The 17,010-nt window shown below is 36.8% G+C and overlaps 1 protein-coding gene across 3 annotated transcripts in view; it reads left to right on the top strand.

Moving 5' to 3' along the window:
• The window catches only part of LOC136037657 (UDP-sugar transporter UST74c-like), a 60,199-nt gene that overhangs the window by 20,702 nt on the left and 22,487 nt on the right, over nt 1-17,010 (top strand). For all 3 annotated transcript variants that reach the window (XM_065720384.1, XM_065720383.1, XM_065720385.1), the window contains one exon: nt 10,138-10,277. In XM_065720384.1, coding sequence (XP_065576456.1) covers nt 10,138-10,277 — 140 coding nt within the window. The remainder of the gene's footprint in view (nt 1-10,137; nt 10,278-17,010) is intronic.

Raw genomic sequence — 17,010 nt, 5'->3', positions numbered from 1 at the left:
ATCTACAATTAAACAAAAATAAGCCAGTTTTTTTTTAAGTGAAAGTAAGGAGCGACATTAAAACTTAAAACGATCAGAAATTACTCCGTATATGAAAGGGACTTTTTCTCTTCAACGCCTCGCTTTTTACGCTAAAGTTTTTTACTGTTTTAAAATGTAGAGTTAAGAGAAAGAGTCAAACTTTAGCGTAAAGAGCGGGGCGTTGAGGAGGAAAAGCCTCTTTCATATACGGAGTAATTTCTGTTCGTTTTAAGTTTTAATGTCGCTCCTTACTTTCATTTAAAAAAACTTGTTTGTTTTTTTTTGTTTAATTTCTGGACGTCTTTGAATTAATGCATGGTTTGATCTTGGCTCTCCACATATAAATAATTAAAACGAAATTTGCATATTAATTTTTTGAGGCTAAATAGCTTTTTCACAGTTTTCATCGGAAGATTTTGAGAAAAAAGGAGCGAGGGAGGAGGCCTAGTTGCCCTCCTATTTTTTGATTACTTAAAAAGGCAACTTTAACTTATAATTTTTACGAACGTTTTCGTAAGTAAAAAATATACGTAACTTACGAATTAAATTACGTAGCGAACTTCAATATTCGTATGTTTTTATTGCGTATATGAGGGGGCTCACCCCTCGTTGATACCTCGCTCTTGATACTAAACCTTAAATTTTGTCCCAATTCCTTAAGAATGACCCCTGAATCACAAAGGCCGTAGAATAAATAGTTGAAATTACTAAAAATGCTTTAGCGTAAAGAGCGAGTTATGACCAGGAGGTAGACCCCTCATATGCGTAATAGTTTCTGTTCGTTTTAAGCTTTGATGCTGCTTCTCACTTTCAGTAGAAAAAAAACTTTTCATGTGTTATTTTTTCATTGTTTTTTTTTGAAATAATGCTAGAAAATCCTGCGCCCCCTCCATTGAAAGTCTCTTACCCCATGAGAATTTCCTCATGGAAAAATCCTCCCCGGTAACCCTCCCCCCTCAAATATCCCCCCAAACCAAAAAATCCCCCTGAAAACGTCTGTACACTTCTTAGTAACCATTACTATATGTACACACAGGTCAAAGATTGTAACTTGCAGCCCCTCCCACGGGGACTGCGGGGGAGTAAGTCGTCCCCAAAGATCCCCCTGAAAACGTCTGTACACTTCTTAGTAACCATTACTATATGTACACACAGGTCAAAGGTTGTAACTTGCAGCCCCTCCCACGGGGACTGCGGGGGAGTAAGTCGTCCCCAAAGACATAATTATTGGGTTTTTCGACTATGGTGAATAAAATGGCTATCTCAGAATCTTGATCCGGTGACTTTGGGGAAAATGACCATGGGAGGGGGCCTAGGTGCCCTCCAATTTTTTGGTCACTTAAAAAGGGTACTAGAACTTATCATTTCTGTTAGAATGGGCCCTTTCGCGACATTATAGGACCACTGAGTCGATACGATCACCTCTGGGAAATAAACACGCATCCGTGATTTGTCTTCTGGCAAAAAATGCGAAATTCCACAGTTTTATAGATATAGGCTTGAAACTTCTACAACAAGGTTCTCTAATACGCTGAATCTGATGTTGTGATTTTCGTTAAGATCGTGTGACTTGTAGGGGGTGTTTCCCCCTATTTTCTAAAATAAGGCAAATATTTTCGGGCTCGGAACTTTTGATGGGTAAGACTATTCTTGATGAAACTTATATATTTAAAATCAGCATTAAAATGCCATTCTTTTGATATAACTATTGGTATCAAACCACGAACTGTTAAAAAATGTGGAATTTTGTATTTTTTGTCAGAAGGCAGATCACGGATGCGTGTTTATTTGTTTGTTTTTTTGTTTTTTTTTCCAGGGGTGATCGTATCGACCCAGTGGTCCTAGAATGTTGCGAGAGGATTCATTCTAACGGAAATGAAAAGTTCTAGTGCCCTTTTTAAATGACCAAAAAAATCGGAGGGCGCCTAGGCCCCCGTCGCACGCTAATTATTTTCCCAAAGTCACCGGATCAAAATTCTGAGATAGCCATTTTATTCAGCGTAGTCGAAAATCCTTACAACTATGCCTTTTGGGATGACCTACTCCCCCACAGTCCCCGTGGGAGGGGCTACAAGTTACTAACACTGACCAGTGCTTACATTTAGTAATGGTTATTGAGAAGTGTACAGACGTTTGCATTTGGTTGGGGGCAGGGGTTGAGAAGAGGGGGATATGTTGGGGGAACTTTTCATGGAGGAATTTGTCATGGGGGAAGAAAATTTCCATGAAGGGAGCGCAGGATTTTCTAGCATTATTTAAAAAAAAACAATGATAAATATGACAAAGTTTTTTGACTGAAAGGAACAGAATATTCCTGTTATTATTTCCTTGTAAATATTAATTCCTGTAAATATTCCATAATAATTTCTGTTAAAAGGAACAGAAATTATTACGCATATGTTTGGCTCACCTCCTCCTAATACCTCGCTCTTTACGTTAAAGTATTTTTAGAAATTTCAACTATTTATTCTACGGCTTTTGTTATTCAGGGGTCATTCTTAAGAAATTGGGACAAAATTTAAGCTTTAGCGTGAAGAGTGAGGTACTGACGAGGGGGTGAACCCCCTCATATATGTAATAAAAATATGAGAATACAGAAGTTTCTTTACGTAAGCTAATTTGTGAGTTGCGTATATCTTTAACTAATAAAATTTATTTTTACTAATAATTTTACTAATAAAAACATTCATAAAAAATTAAAAGTTCTAGTTGCCTTTTTAAGTAACCAAAAAATCGGAGGGCAACTAGACCTCCATCCCCGCTTCTTTTTTTTCCTCAAAATCATTCGATCAAAACTATGAGAAAACCATTTAGCCCAAAAAATAAATAAATAGGCAAATTTCGTTTTAATTATTCATCTGCGGAGAGCATAAATTAAAACATGTATTGATTCAAAAACGTTCAGAAATTAAATTAAATAAAAACAAGTGTTTCTTAACTTAAAGTAAGGAGTGACATTAAAACATAAAACGAACAGAAATTACTTCAAAAATGAAAGGGGCTGCTTCCTCATCAACGCCCCGCTCTTCACGCTAAAGTCCGACTCTTTCTCTTAACTCTATTTTTAAAACAGTAAAAAACTTTAGCGTAAAGAGCGGGGCGTTCACGAGGAAGTGGTCTCTTTCATATACGAAGTAATTTCTGTTCGTTTTAAGTTTTAATGTCACACCTTACTTTCAGTTAATTTTTTTTTTAATTTAATTCGTAAGAAAACTTTGGTTTTCTGAGAATCCTCGAAGAAAGCTTCCAACTAAGTTTGGTATTTAGTTTCGAATTAATCAACTGGGGTATTTTAAATAGCCTATCCCTAGGAAAAAAAGTGGAAAAAACAATAAATTTTAAAATGCACTCTATGCATGCCGTCACAGCTTCATATACATGGCCATTTTGTACTTGAGAATGATAGTGCTCTTTTGCTCATTTTCTCTTCTCCCTTGGTCGGTAACCAAGCTTTGCAAGACGCAGCCAAATATATTACTATATTTCGAACGAAGCATCTCACCAAAGGAAGCTGTCTATCAAAACCTTTCACAAGACTTGATAATTGGTGCTATTTGAAGTTTTGACATTCGACGGTCTCTAGAGAATTAAAAGACAGAAGGCTAACCTAACTTCAGTTTTGAAGCTCGATGTTTTCAAGTTCACTTAATAACGGCCTTAAGCTCGTATTTGTCGGTCCGATGTTTCATCTTTGCAAGTTAAAAAAGGTAACTCAACAACCAAATAGGACCAAAACTGCACGGACTCAAAATCAAAATGTTAGTCAAGAGGTGCTAATGCACCTCAAATTCGAAACTGATTTATAACGTGACTAGATTTGGTTATAGATACATCCAGGAATCACACCCGTAATCATATGCTCCTTCCTGCGCCTTAATTTTCCTTAATTCTTACATCAGGAGGACTCAATACGGTAAACATTTTCCTGTCATCCACGATTTCAGTCGCTACTTCTGTTCTGTTTCTCTGACGATTTTTCCAACTTAATACTTCAAGATCATCTGGGCAATTTATTAGGAAAGGATGGGAGTGATACTGTCCCCTTGTCTCATTTTCATGATCTTGGGGAAACTGTTTTACCCCTGAATGATCCATATGGGTCCATATGATCCGTGGTGTAAGAAAATATGTTTTTACATATGGCGCTGACTTGTTTGGAGATTGGAGATGACTTGTTTGGAGGTACTTGGTTCTGAATAGCCATCAAAATTAATTTTTCAAGCTTTATCAAAATCCCCCCCCCCCCTCTAAAGTCTTTGTGTACACCTCAGCCGGCTTACTAATATTTACTCATTATGTAAGCTAGGTAACTAGCACATAACGTGTGTATAAAATCATTCACTTGCAGTGGGTTTCCATTAGGAAGATCCAAAGACCATAAACTAGGCCAAAAACTTTTATTCTGTATCTTTAGCTATCCCTGTCATGGACAATATAATTTATCTTATTTTTTTACCGCTATTGTTTTTTATGGGAGTCTGAAACCTCTAATTGAATTATCAACATTACTGAACTCGATGACATTACTTCCATCAAGAATAGAAACTTCTTTGAAGGTTTTAGCTCCTGCTCCTGTTTTTTCGCATGTTGATGGGAGGGGCGTTCAGACCAATACTTGAGGAGAACAGGTAATTCGTGTTGCGCTCCCTGGCATAGAGGCAAGCAATTAAATAATTTGATCTTATGTTGTTCCACTCCCAATTTCTCTCCCATAATAGGGAGAGGCGAGAGAGCCTCTTGCAAATTGTAGACGCTTAAAGTTAGTATATTTCGAAAAAATAATTTAGAGAGAATGGGGAGAAATCGCGGTTCCCCAGGGCGATGGTGCGAACACACAAAGATACCGAGGAGGGGGTTGAAAATATTTTATTTTTTAAATGAATATGCAAAGAAAGTATTTTTGCACATCCAGCAGGTGGGCTTCTTCGATTTCTGTTCAATGAAGACACGAAGAAAAGGATTTTTTAAACTGAGGGTTGGAGCTGTCTCCCGTGTCACTCCCCCAGGGTTATCTAAGAAATTCTACCAAGTGGCATGCCGGCCATGTTTCGGACTAAGATTAACCCTTTGCGGTATAGAATTGCCAAAAAAAGAGACTTCTTTGTGCTTTATTCTCCTTCTTCTACTTAAGAAAGGGACAAGAAGTTGAAAGTTTTCATTTAAACAAGGCCTCTCTCAGTTCTCTATCGTACGGTTTCATCAAACCCCAGTGAATGATGATCCATACGATCACTCCAGGCAAAAAAAAAATCCATCAGCAAATGCCCGCAATCTTAATAATGAATATGCAAAATCGTAAAAAAATTTTACATTTCAACGGTGGGGTAGGGATCAACAAGTCACCAAAGTATACTTGCACATCGGAGGGTGTTCACAGTAGTGACCATGTGCTTCGTAATGTGGGGTGAGGGCAAGGCACACCACAGGGGCATGGAAATATAAAACAAAATAAGTTTAATGTCGGATGTAAAAACAAAACTGGGACCCAGGCCTAAAAACGTCACTGGGTATTCTCCTAGACTTGTGCTTGTGCAAGTCTGTAAAGAATGACATTAAACTTCAAATGAACATAAATAATCATCTATAGGCTATGAAGGGGCTGCTGTACCCCCCCCCCCCCCTAATCCTCTTCCCCTTTTACGCTAAAGTTTCAATCTATTATAAATATTGAAGTGGTGCTATATATATTGAATAACCTATAACATTTGTGTCGGACGCCGCTGGGGTGACATCTCTCTCATCATAGGGATTAATATGATTCCCAATTGTGATTCCCATTCCGATGCTCAAAATTTAAGCTCTATATACTCTCCCAAGGCTTTTACTATTCCACAAAATGTGTTTCTATATCTAAATTGCTAATCTTGGGAAATTCCTGGGAAAATGCCCCTTTCCTCCTTCTTCACAGTGTAAAGATACGTAGCCAGAAGGTAATTGTGTGTAACTGTATAACAATGTCAATTGCTGTTTATGTCGATTGAATTGATATAACAATCCGCATGTCATATAGGTTGACAAAGAAATTGCAGCTCTAGAGCTATCTTTTGAACTGAAAAGTCGAGATTTGATAAGAGTTTGCCAAATTGCACGTGAAGCTCTTTGACTAGTCAAGATTGGTGGGTATATTTATGGGCGATATCGATGTGCTTTGAGGTCCCCTGTCACTGCAAAAGCCGTGCTAAAAGAGACATCCTGTATTTTTCCTGAATACAGATTCTTTTGATGTATATATTGGTATCAAAATTCCGTTTTTTACAGTTTTGGTTACTATTGAGCCTTGTCGCTCCTTACTACAGCTCGTTACCACGAACTGTTTGATGAACTGAAAAGTCGAGATTTGATAGGAGTTTGCCAAACCGCATGTGAAGCTCTTCGACTAGCCAAGATTAGTGGGTATATTTATGGGCAACAACGATGTGCTTTGAGGTCCCCTGTCACCCTGTCACTGCTTACCCGTGCTAAAAGAGACATCCTGTATTTTTCCTGAATACCGATTCTTTTTATGTATATATTGGTATCAAAATTCCGTTTTTTACAGTTTTGGTTACTATTGAGCCTTGTCGCTCCTTACTACAGCTCGTTACCACGAACTGTTTGATGAACTGAAAAGTCGAGATTTGATAGGAGTTTGCCAAACCGCATGTGAAGCTCTTCGACTAGCCAAGATTAGTGGGTATATTTATGGGCAACAACGATGTGCTTTGAGGTCCCCTGTCACCCTGTCACTGCTTACCCGTGCTAAAAGAGACATCCTGTATTTTTCCTGAATACCGATTCTTTTTATGTATATATTGGTATCAAAATTCCGTTTTTTACAGTTTTGGTTACTATTGAGCCTTGTCGCTCCTTACTACAGCTCGTTACCACGAACTGTTTGGTGAACTGAAAAGTCGAGATTTGATAGGAGTTGGCCAAATCGCATGTGAAGCTCTTCGACTAGCCAAGATTAGGGGGTATATTTATGGGTGACATCGATGTGCTTTGTGGTTCTCTGTCACTCTATCACTGCTTACCCGTGCTAAAAGAGACATCCTATATTTTTCCTGAATACTGATTCTTTTGATGTATATATTGGTATCAAAATTCCGTTTTTTAGAGTTTTCATTACTATTGAGCCTTGTCGCTCCTTACTACAGCTCGTTACCACGAACTGTTTGATGAACTGAAAGGTCGAGATTTGATAGGAGTTGGCCAAATCGCATGTGAAGCTCTTCGACTAGCCAAGATTAGGGGGTATATTTATGGGTGACATCGATGTGCTTTTTGGTTCTCTGTCACTCTATCACTGCTTACCCGTGCTAAAAGAGACATCCTGTATTTTTCCTGAATACCGATTCTTTTGATATATATTGGCATCAAAATTCCGTTTTTTACAGTTTTGGTTACTATTGAGCCTTGTCGCTCCTTACTACAGCTCGTTACCACGAACTGTTTGATGAACTGAAAAGTCGAGATTTGATAGGAGTTTGCCAAACCGCATGTGAAGCTCTTCGACTAGCCAAGATTAGTGGGTATATTTATGGGCAACAACGATGTGCTTTGAGGTCCCCTGTCACCCTGTCACTGCTTACCCGTGCTAAAAGAGACATCCTGTATTTTTCCTGAATACCGATTCTTTTTATGTATATATTGGTATCAAAATTCCGTTTTTTACAGTTTTGGTTACTATTGAGCCTTGTCGCTCCTTACTACAGCTCGTTACCACGAACTGTTTGATGAACTGAAAAGTCGAGATTTGATAGGAGTTTGCCAAACCGCATGTGAAGCTCTTCGACTAGCCAAGATTAGTGGGTATATTTATGGGCAACAACGATGTGCTTTGAGGTCCCCTGTCACCCTGTCACTGCTTACCCGTGCTAAAAGAGACATCCTGTATTTTTCCTGAATACCGATTCTTTTTATGTATATATTGGTATCAAAATTCCGTTTTTTACAGTTTTGGTTACTATTGAGCCTTGTCGCTCCTTACTACAGCTCGTTACCACGAACTGTTTGGTGAACTGAAAAGTCGAGATTTGATAGGAGTTGGCCAAATCGCATGTGAAGCTCTTCGACTAGCCAAGATTAGGGGGTATATTTATGGGTGACATCGATGTGCTTTGTGGTTCTCTGTCACTCTGTCACTGCTTACCCGTGCTAAAAGAGACATCCTATATTTTTCCTGAATACTGATTCTTTTGATGTATATATTGGTATCAAAATTCCGTTTTTTAGAGTTTCGGTTACTATTAAGCCTTGTCGCTCCTTACTACAGCTCGTTACCACGAACTGTTTGATGAACTGAAAAGTCGAGATTTGATAGGAGTTTGCCAAACCGCATGTGAAGCTCTTCGACTAGCCAAGATTAGTGGGTATATTTATGGGCGACATTGATGTGCTTTGAGGCCAACATATGTTCTTCCCTTCCAAATATTTTGTGTTGATTAAGGCGGTGCTTTAAAGATCGATGTGCTTTGAGGCCAACTTATGTTCTTCCCTTCCAAATATTTTGTGTTGATTAAGGCGGTGCTTTAAGGATCAATTTGCTTTGAAGCCAACTTATGTTCTTCCCTTTCAAATATTTTGTGTTGATTAAGGCGGCATTCTGTATTGTTGCCTTAATCCTTGTTACGTAATTACGTTAATCATCAATCAATCATCGTTAATCATTACGTAAATCATCAAGACAATTATTGTCACTTTAGTTTGTATTTTTTTAGAAATTAAGATGAAATGTTGTTACATTTATTTCTACTTTAATATAAGATGACTTTGTGAGTCAAAAATAAAAAAAAAATAACGTCGCATTGAAATAACATTAAAAGTTATTCCCTCGGGGCATTAAAATTTGAATTAAAATCGAATAGTTTTGGACATCAAGCTAAGACAGATAGTCCGATTGAGTGAGAGGCAAATGTTGCTTAACTCCCTTATTAGGATTATATAAAAATGATGTTAGTTCTTTTGTTAATAGATAAGTCTATCTATTATCCACCCATGCGTCATTCCCAGGGCAGAGGAACTAAGGTAGATAGTCATAGAGCTAAGATAAGAAATGGCGAGCAAATTAGCTCTCGGACGGACTACACCAACTGGGACGAGTCCAATTACCCGGAGCTAATGAAGCGCCAGTCTCCAAATAAGTTGTTGTTTTTAAAACTCGGGACGGGGAGCGGATTAATATCCAAAGGCATGCTTCCATTGGGTTCGACAAATTTAGTAAAGGAATTCTTTTGTACAAGAGTAGACACTACAAAAACCTCCAGACTTTGCAATGCACCAAACGGAGTTTCGTTCCCTCACGCCTACGTGAACCCGAAATGGTTGAAAATATAGGAGACATGGCAATGCTATAAATAAAGAGCATAAATAAATAAAATAAAGAGTTGGGAAGACAGTGTTAGGTTTGGCGGGAAGCTGATCACTGTATTACAGTTATTCTGGTAACTATTCACTGTCCTCCTGTAACTGCTTACCCGTGCTAAATGAGACATCCTGAATTTTCTGAACTTCTTCTGGTTATAGCTTTGGGTATTAAATTAAGATCACTGTTGATCGTCCCCATAAAGGGCTTAGTGATTTAAATGTCACTTGTTTCATTTAAAAAGATACATGTAAGTAAAGGCTTCGTCTAGTATCTGACTGGCTTATCGAACATATCTGGAATGGATTAAGTGACTTTTAGTGGGCAAATTAATTAGTGGGCGAATTATATCCTTAACTGACCAAAAAACACCAAGATATGTAGAAACATTTTTTTGGAATTGAGCTTAAGTGTTTCAAAGTTCTTTCAGATATTAGTGTAGCTTGATTATGATAGTTAGCTCGGGCCTTTGACACCTGACACGCTTGTTATTTTGACATCATATTGGCGCCAAGTGTTCTTTTGTCTTTCTTTTTCATTTTAGAGTTTATGTTAATTTTTATCGATTCCAAAATTGTTCTGTGTAAAATCATCATGATTGTTGTTTGAATAGTTTCGCAGTTCAAAGACAAAAGTGTACACTATTGCAATGCTTAATATGATTTTTGTTTATTTCATACTGTCTATTTTTTATTGGCACTTTTTGGTTACTTTTTAGATTAACCCGACAAATAAACTTTGTGTATTCTTTGAAGTTCAGTGATTTTTTTCAGGTATTCCCCTTGCCACTATTATATGCTGCCAATATGTTTACAGGATTGGGTGGCACACAGCAAATCAGCCTTCCCATGTTGACGGCCCTTAGACGGTTTTCAATCTTAATGACTATGATTTTAGAGTATTTCATTCTAAGGTAAGCTCCATAATTACTAGGATAAACAAGGTGCCAAGATTTTGCCTTGAAATGACAGAGGTAAATGAAAAATTCTTTAGATGGTTTCTTTATTGTAGGTATATCTGCACAGAGGGAGGAAGAAAAGTTATGAGGTGTGGGGATCTCCCCTTTAATGCTCAGCGAAGACATGACCAACATCAGTGGGGCTGCAATAGTGCTATCGGGGCTGTAATAGTGCTAGTGGGGCTGCAATATAGCACTATTTGTGCAATAGCACAAATAGTGCTATCACAAATAGTGCTATCACAAATAGTGCTGCAATAATAGTGCTATCCCTTGGCGTAATAATTTCTCAGCACAATCCACTGATGCACAACTTTGTCCAGTTGCTTGCTGACTAGTCATGACTGTGACACTTGTTGTTGTGTCTGGGGCACAGCAAACATACCATTCAATGAAGTGCACTTTTATTCCAAAGCATTGCCCACTCATATGCTCAGAAAATACATTATAGAAGATGTATCATTGTCACACAGACATAATAATAATAAACAATCCTAATGGCTAAAACTTGGAGTGCAATTCACCACACTCCACTGCACGAACCATAAAAGAAATATTGAAATGTATTGCCAGAGCGTTAATGCTATAGAAGGAGGGAGGATGTAACGGGGTGGCTGCCATCCCCTACAATTTCAAGTTGGTACACCTGTTAGTGCAGCTAAAATGATGAAAATTGAAATCAGGTCATCGTTTTAATTTTAGTAAAATAATCCCCTTTGTTTCTGCCTGTAGTAAAAAATTATATAATTGGGAAGACCTGTTCTTTACTTTTTTGCAAACAGTTTTTTCAAACAGTTCGTGGTAACGAACTGTACTAAGGAGCGACCCGGCTCAATAGTAACCAAAACTCTAAAAAACGGAATAATTTTGATGCCAATAGTTACATCAAAAGGATCGCATTTTAATGCTGATTTTAAATATACAAATTTCATCAAGATTAGTCTTACCCGTCAAAAGTTACGAGCCTGAGAAAATTTGCCTAATTTAGAAAATAGGGGGAAATACCCCCTAAAAGTTATACGATCTTAACGAAAATCACACCATCAGATTCAGCGTATCAGAGAACCACTATTGTAGAAGTTTCAAGACCTTATCGACAAAAATGTGGAATTTTGCATTTTTTGCCACAAGACAAATCACGGATGCGTGTTTATTTGTTTTTATTTTTATTTTTCCCAGGGGTGATCGTATCGACTCAGTGGTCCTAGAATGTCGCGAAAGGACTCATTCTAACGGAAATTAAAAGTTCTAGTGCCCTTTTTAAGTGACCAAAAAAATTGGAGGGCACCTAGGCCCCCTCCCACGCTCATTTTTTACCCAAAGTCACCGGATCAAAATTCTGAGATAGCCATTTTATTCACCATAGTCGAAAAACCTAATAACTATGTCTTTGGGGATGACTTACTCCCCCGCAGTCCCCGTGGGAGGGGCTGCAAGTTACAAACTTTGACCTGTGTTTACATATAGTAATGGTTACTGAGAAGTGTACAGACGTTTTCAGGGGGATTTTTTGGTTTGGGGGGAGAGTTGAGGGGGGTTACGTGGGAGGATCTTTCCACGGAGGAACTTCTCATGGGGGAAGAGACTTTCAATGGAGGGGGTGCAGGATTTTCTAGCATTATTTTAAAAAAAAACAAAAAAGAAATAAATATGAAAAGTTTGTTCTACTGAAAGTGAAGAGCAGCATTAATACTTAAAACGAACAGAAATTATTACGCATATGAGGGGTTTACCTCCTCGTAATACCTCGCTCTTTACGCTAAATTATTTTTAGTAATCTCAACTATTTATTCTAAGGCCTTTGTGATTCAGGGGTCATTCTTAAGGAATTGGGGCAAAATTTAAGCTTTGGTGTAAAGAGCGAGGTATCGACGAGGGGTGAACCCCCTCATATACGCAATAAAACATACGAATATAGAAGTTCGCTGCGTAAGTTAATTCGTAAGCTACGTATATTTTTTACTTATGAAAACGTTAATAAAAAATTAAAAGTTATAGTTGCCTTTTTATGTAATCAAAAAATTGGAGGGCAACTAGGCCTCCTCTCTCGCTTCTTTTTTCTCAAAATCTTCCAATTATAACTATGAAAAACCCATTTAGCCCAAAAAAATTAATATGCAAATTTCGTTTTAATTATTTATGTACGTAGAGCCAAGATAAAAAAATGCATTAATTTAAAAACGTCCAGAAATTAAACAAAAAAACAAGTTTTTTTTGAATGAAAGTAAGGAGCGACATTAAAACTTAAAACAAACAGAAATTAATCCGTATATGAAAGGGGCTTTTCGTCCTCAACGCCTCGCTCTTTACGCTAAAGTTTTTAAAATTTTAAGAAGTCGAGTTAAGAGAAAGAGTCAAACTTTAGCGTAAAGAGCGAGGCGTTGAGGACGAAAAGCCCCTTTCATATACTGAGTAATTTCTGTTCGTTTTAAGTTTTAATGTCGCTCCTTACTTTCATTTAAAAAACTTGTTTTTTTTGTTTAAGTCTGAAAGAGGATTGAGCGGACGACGCACATTATCTTCAATATTTGCACCATGTTAAAAGTGAATTGCGAAATGTTTCATTACTAACCATTGGTTCTAGAGCGTCATGTGTATATTGCGGAACAAATTTTAGCCAGGATTGTTGGCAGGTATGTCTTGCGCAGCAACACATACCTGAGGGAAAGGGGATCCTTAGTTTGAACCTTTCTCCCAAAATATGCCGAATTTTACAAACTTAAAACCTTTTTAATATTGAAAGGTTAATTGGTCAAAAATTATTTCAATCGCCCCCCCCCCCCAAAGGTTTGATCGAAGCCCTTCCCTCTGAATCATTTGATATCTAGCTACTTTCTACAGTTCTGGAGGGCATGTATTTACTTTGCCCATAACAAAAGTGATATAATATAGAATGGAATATGTTTATTCACTGAATTAGCTGGTAGATACATTAAGTATGTCAAATCACAAAAAAGACACAACAAACAAAGAAAACAGAACTGTCAAATCATTTTAATCAATATTTGTTCTTATGAGTTATATTCCCTGTGAAACATATAATACAGGTGTATATATAATATATATATATATATATATATATATATATAATATATAGTGTATATATAATATATAAGGTGTATATATATATATATATATATATATATATATATATATATATATATATATATATATATATATATATATATATATATAATGCAGGTGTAATTCACGATCATTATATTACTTTGTCTTAGAGAATAATCTAGACTGGCTTAAAGAAAAATAAATTCACTTATTTTTACACGTTTCCAACGCAGTTTTCGTCTTAAAAAATGCAAACCAGATTTTGAAAATGTACTTAGGTAAATGTATAGAGCTAAATCTGACCTGTTGAAGGATTATCTTACGCCAAAGCGTTAAAACTGTAAAACCGTAGAGAAATAGCACAGAAAAAACTTGCATAAGGAATGTAATCATAAAGAGGAAAGTATTATGACCAATAAAGAGTCAAAATAAAAATGTATAGCCAAAGGGATAGAGAATTTAGTGTTATATGACCATTAAATGACTAATAAAGTATAAGACCAATATATGACCAATAATTTAAAATGAACAATTAAGAATCGAAATAAAAATATATAGCCAAAGGGATGGGGAATTTAGTGTTATAATGATCGATAAAGTATAAGACCATAATAAAAGAGAAGTAAGCTGGGTCGCGTTTTACGGATAAAGTGTAACAGATTTCCAAAGATTGGGCTTTTTGGCAATCCACCTGGGGCTAATCAAAAAGTAGGTGGCTCCCAAATGGATGAAAGAGGTCACAAGAAAGGATTTGGAGTGAATTGGGACTTCAGTGGTGCGGGTAAAGATTGAAGGTTTGAATAAATTTAAGTGAAGGAGGAGCACATGTAGCTCTAATGGTGGTTCTATAGTGAGTTGATGCTAGTAATTGTTGCAGTAGTAATATGGGGCAAATCTGTGTTCTAGATGAAGTTGAGGAAGGGGAATAATTGCCTCCCTATCTAAATTTGATTTTTTTTTTTCTTTTTAATGGAAATAAGATTAATGCTAAATATACTCCCTCTTAATTTTGATAAGCACTTTTTTGTATTTTCATTAAAAAAATCCCTCCTTACTCCCCTTCGATTTAAATACTAACTTAAGGAGGAGCACATGTAGCTCTAATGGTGGTTCTATAGTGAGTTGATGCCAGTAATTGTTGTAGTAGTAGTATGGGGCAAATCTGTGTTCTAGATGAAGTTGAGGAAGGGGAATAATTACCTCCCTATCTAAATTTGATTCTTTTCTTTTAATGGAAATAAGCTTAATGCTAAATATACTCCCTCTTAATTTTGATAAGCACTTTTTTGTATTTTCATTAAAAAAATCCCTCCTTACTTCCCTTCGATTTAAATACGAATTTTTTTATTATTACATTTAAACTGAATTTATCCTATGATCAGTTGTAAATACACTGACTAACGAAGAGTAATATAAAAAAAGAAAAGAAAGAATTAAAATGATAACAAATAAAAGCGAAATTCACAGCAAAAAACAAAAAACCGATAAGTTTACCTCTTTAAAACGGAATGTCATGCGTGATTGCTCATTTAGTGGTTATATTGCCTCGGTCCATCGCAGCATTAGGGTATATGATGCCGTATACCCTAGCAGCCCTAGAAGCGCTTGCTCAAAATGGACAAAAAAAAGGCAAGAAACACGTGCTTGTTCTTTGCCTTGGTTCTGCTGTGGATGACGATTTTTGTTCAATAGCGTATTTCTAATGCCCCAAGAAATGGCTTGATAAATTTTCGTAATCTGGAGCTCCAAAATGTATCTTACAGTAAGAGAAATATTCATAAGGTGTTTGAAAGTAATAGTTATATACCTTTCTTGAGAATCAAACTACATATTGAAGTAAAGAACAACCCGGGCGATCAGTGCTTATTCTAATTATTATCTATATGCTTATTCTAATCATGATTGGGGATGATTATCAGTCAAAGGAAACATAACATTATGACTCCTGAATTACTATACTACTACTACTACTACTAACAACTTGCTACTAAGCCATATAAGGACAGCACAGCTACGCACGCTCCTCCTCTGTGCCGTTCTATTCAAAGGTCTCCACTTAGTACCCTCCCAAAAAGTTCCCATTTTCATTAAATATTTCCTTACGACTTCCTCTCACCCCATTCGGAGACGACCTACTTCTCATTTGGCTCTAGATAGTTGGCTGACAAGGACAACCTTTGGCGATCTGTCATCCTTCATCCGTAGAACGCCACTCAGCCTTTCTCTCATTACATCCTTAGAAAGTGGAATAGAACCACATTTCTCGTACAGCATACTGTTTGAGGTACAGTCAGTCAGATGGGCACCCAAAGCAATCCGTAGGCAATTCTCTGGAATAGGCTACATCTAGCAAAGACTCCCCTGTCTTTCGTCTCCCCCACCCTTCAGAACCACGCTTGACCGCTGTCATCACTAATGCTTCCAATATTCTAATCTTGGTTTCAAAATTATTCTTGTAAATTTTTTTCAACTGTAAAAACACCATCGGCCTTGACTATTCTACTTTTAACATCTTCACTGCACTAATCGTGTTTGCTAATACTCGCTGTCCACTTAATTAACCAATTTTGTTACCTAATATCACCTCTTTACCTTCAATTATATATAGTCCTGGTGATTTAGTCTTCTTAACACTAATTTTCAAACCTATTTTGCACCCTGAATTCTCAGTACCTTCAAACTCTCTAGGACTTTTGTCCCTTCCCTGTCTGGTAGTGTTTGAAGGTTCTATGATTGGGAGAGAAATTTAGTTCTTGCTCTATAGTTAAAATATGGTCCTAAGCTGATTCTATCCTCTAATTGTGTAGTGGAAATGCTTTATGTCCCAACATACGGTTTCCTTGCACAAATGTCCTCTTACCCCCCCCCCCCCAAAAAAAAAGAGAGAAAGAAAATAATCCTGACAGTTTTACCTCAATCATCCAGCCATGAGACAAATCAGGCAGACATACCAAAAATTTGTGTAAAATTATAACCAATATAATTGAACCTATTGACTTTATGTCTAATGAGCAATGCTCGCTTGACTTCGGATAATTAAGCTGATAACCTACAATTTTTAGAGATCATTAGGCTCAGTAAGCATAATAAATATGCAATAGTACTCTTTTTTTCCTATTGCTACACTTCACAGCTCTTATGCTTATGATTGAAGGATAAAGAGGATTTTTCTACGAAATGTGGGAAATACGAAAAAAAGAGCATTTTAAGGCCAAAATCTAAGTTTTTCTAGAGATTGGTAAGTCTTTCCATCACTGTTTCTTACTAAATATGTAGAACCCATGTTTTTTGTATCCATTTTCGTTACGTTGTTACGATTCAGACAAACATTTCAGGGGACTCAAACCCCTTAACACCCCCCCCCCCCCCCCCCCTGGATACGGCCCTAGTAGAAATGTTTCCACTTCCAGAAAAATGTGGTTTTACGAAAAATTACAACTGTCGTAGTAATTGGTTCATCAAATAAACATGTCCTGTAGCTTCATTCCCCATTTCCGGTATTTTGTTTAATTATGTTTATATTTTCCATAGTTGGTCATCTTTACCTTGAAGTTTATGATTTTTAATTAGCATGTGTGACTGCTCTTATTTGCGTTCTTCAAGCTCTAAATCCAACAAAGAT

The sequence above is a fragment of the Artemia franciscana genome, chromosome 17, assembly GCF_032884065.1.
Source record: "Artemia franciscana chromosome 17, ASM3288406v1, whole genome shotgun sequence".
Lineage (NCBI taxonomy): Eukaryota > Metazoa > Arthropoda > Branchiopoda > Anostraca > Artemiidae > Artemia > Artemia franciscana.
This window is presented reverse-complemented; position numbering and strand designations above follow the sequence as displayed.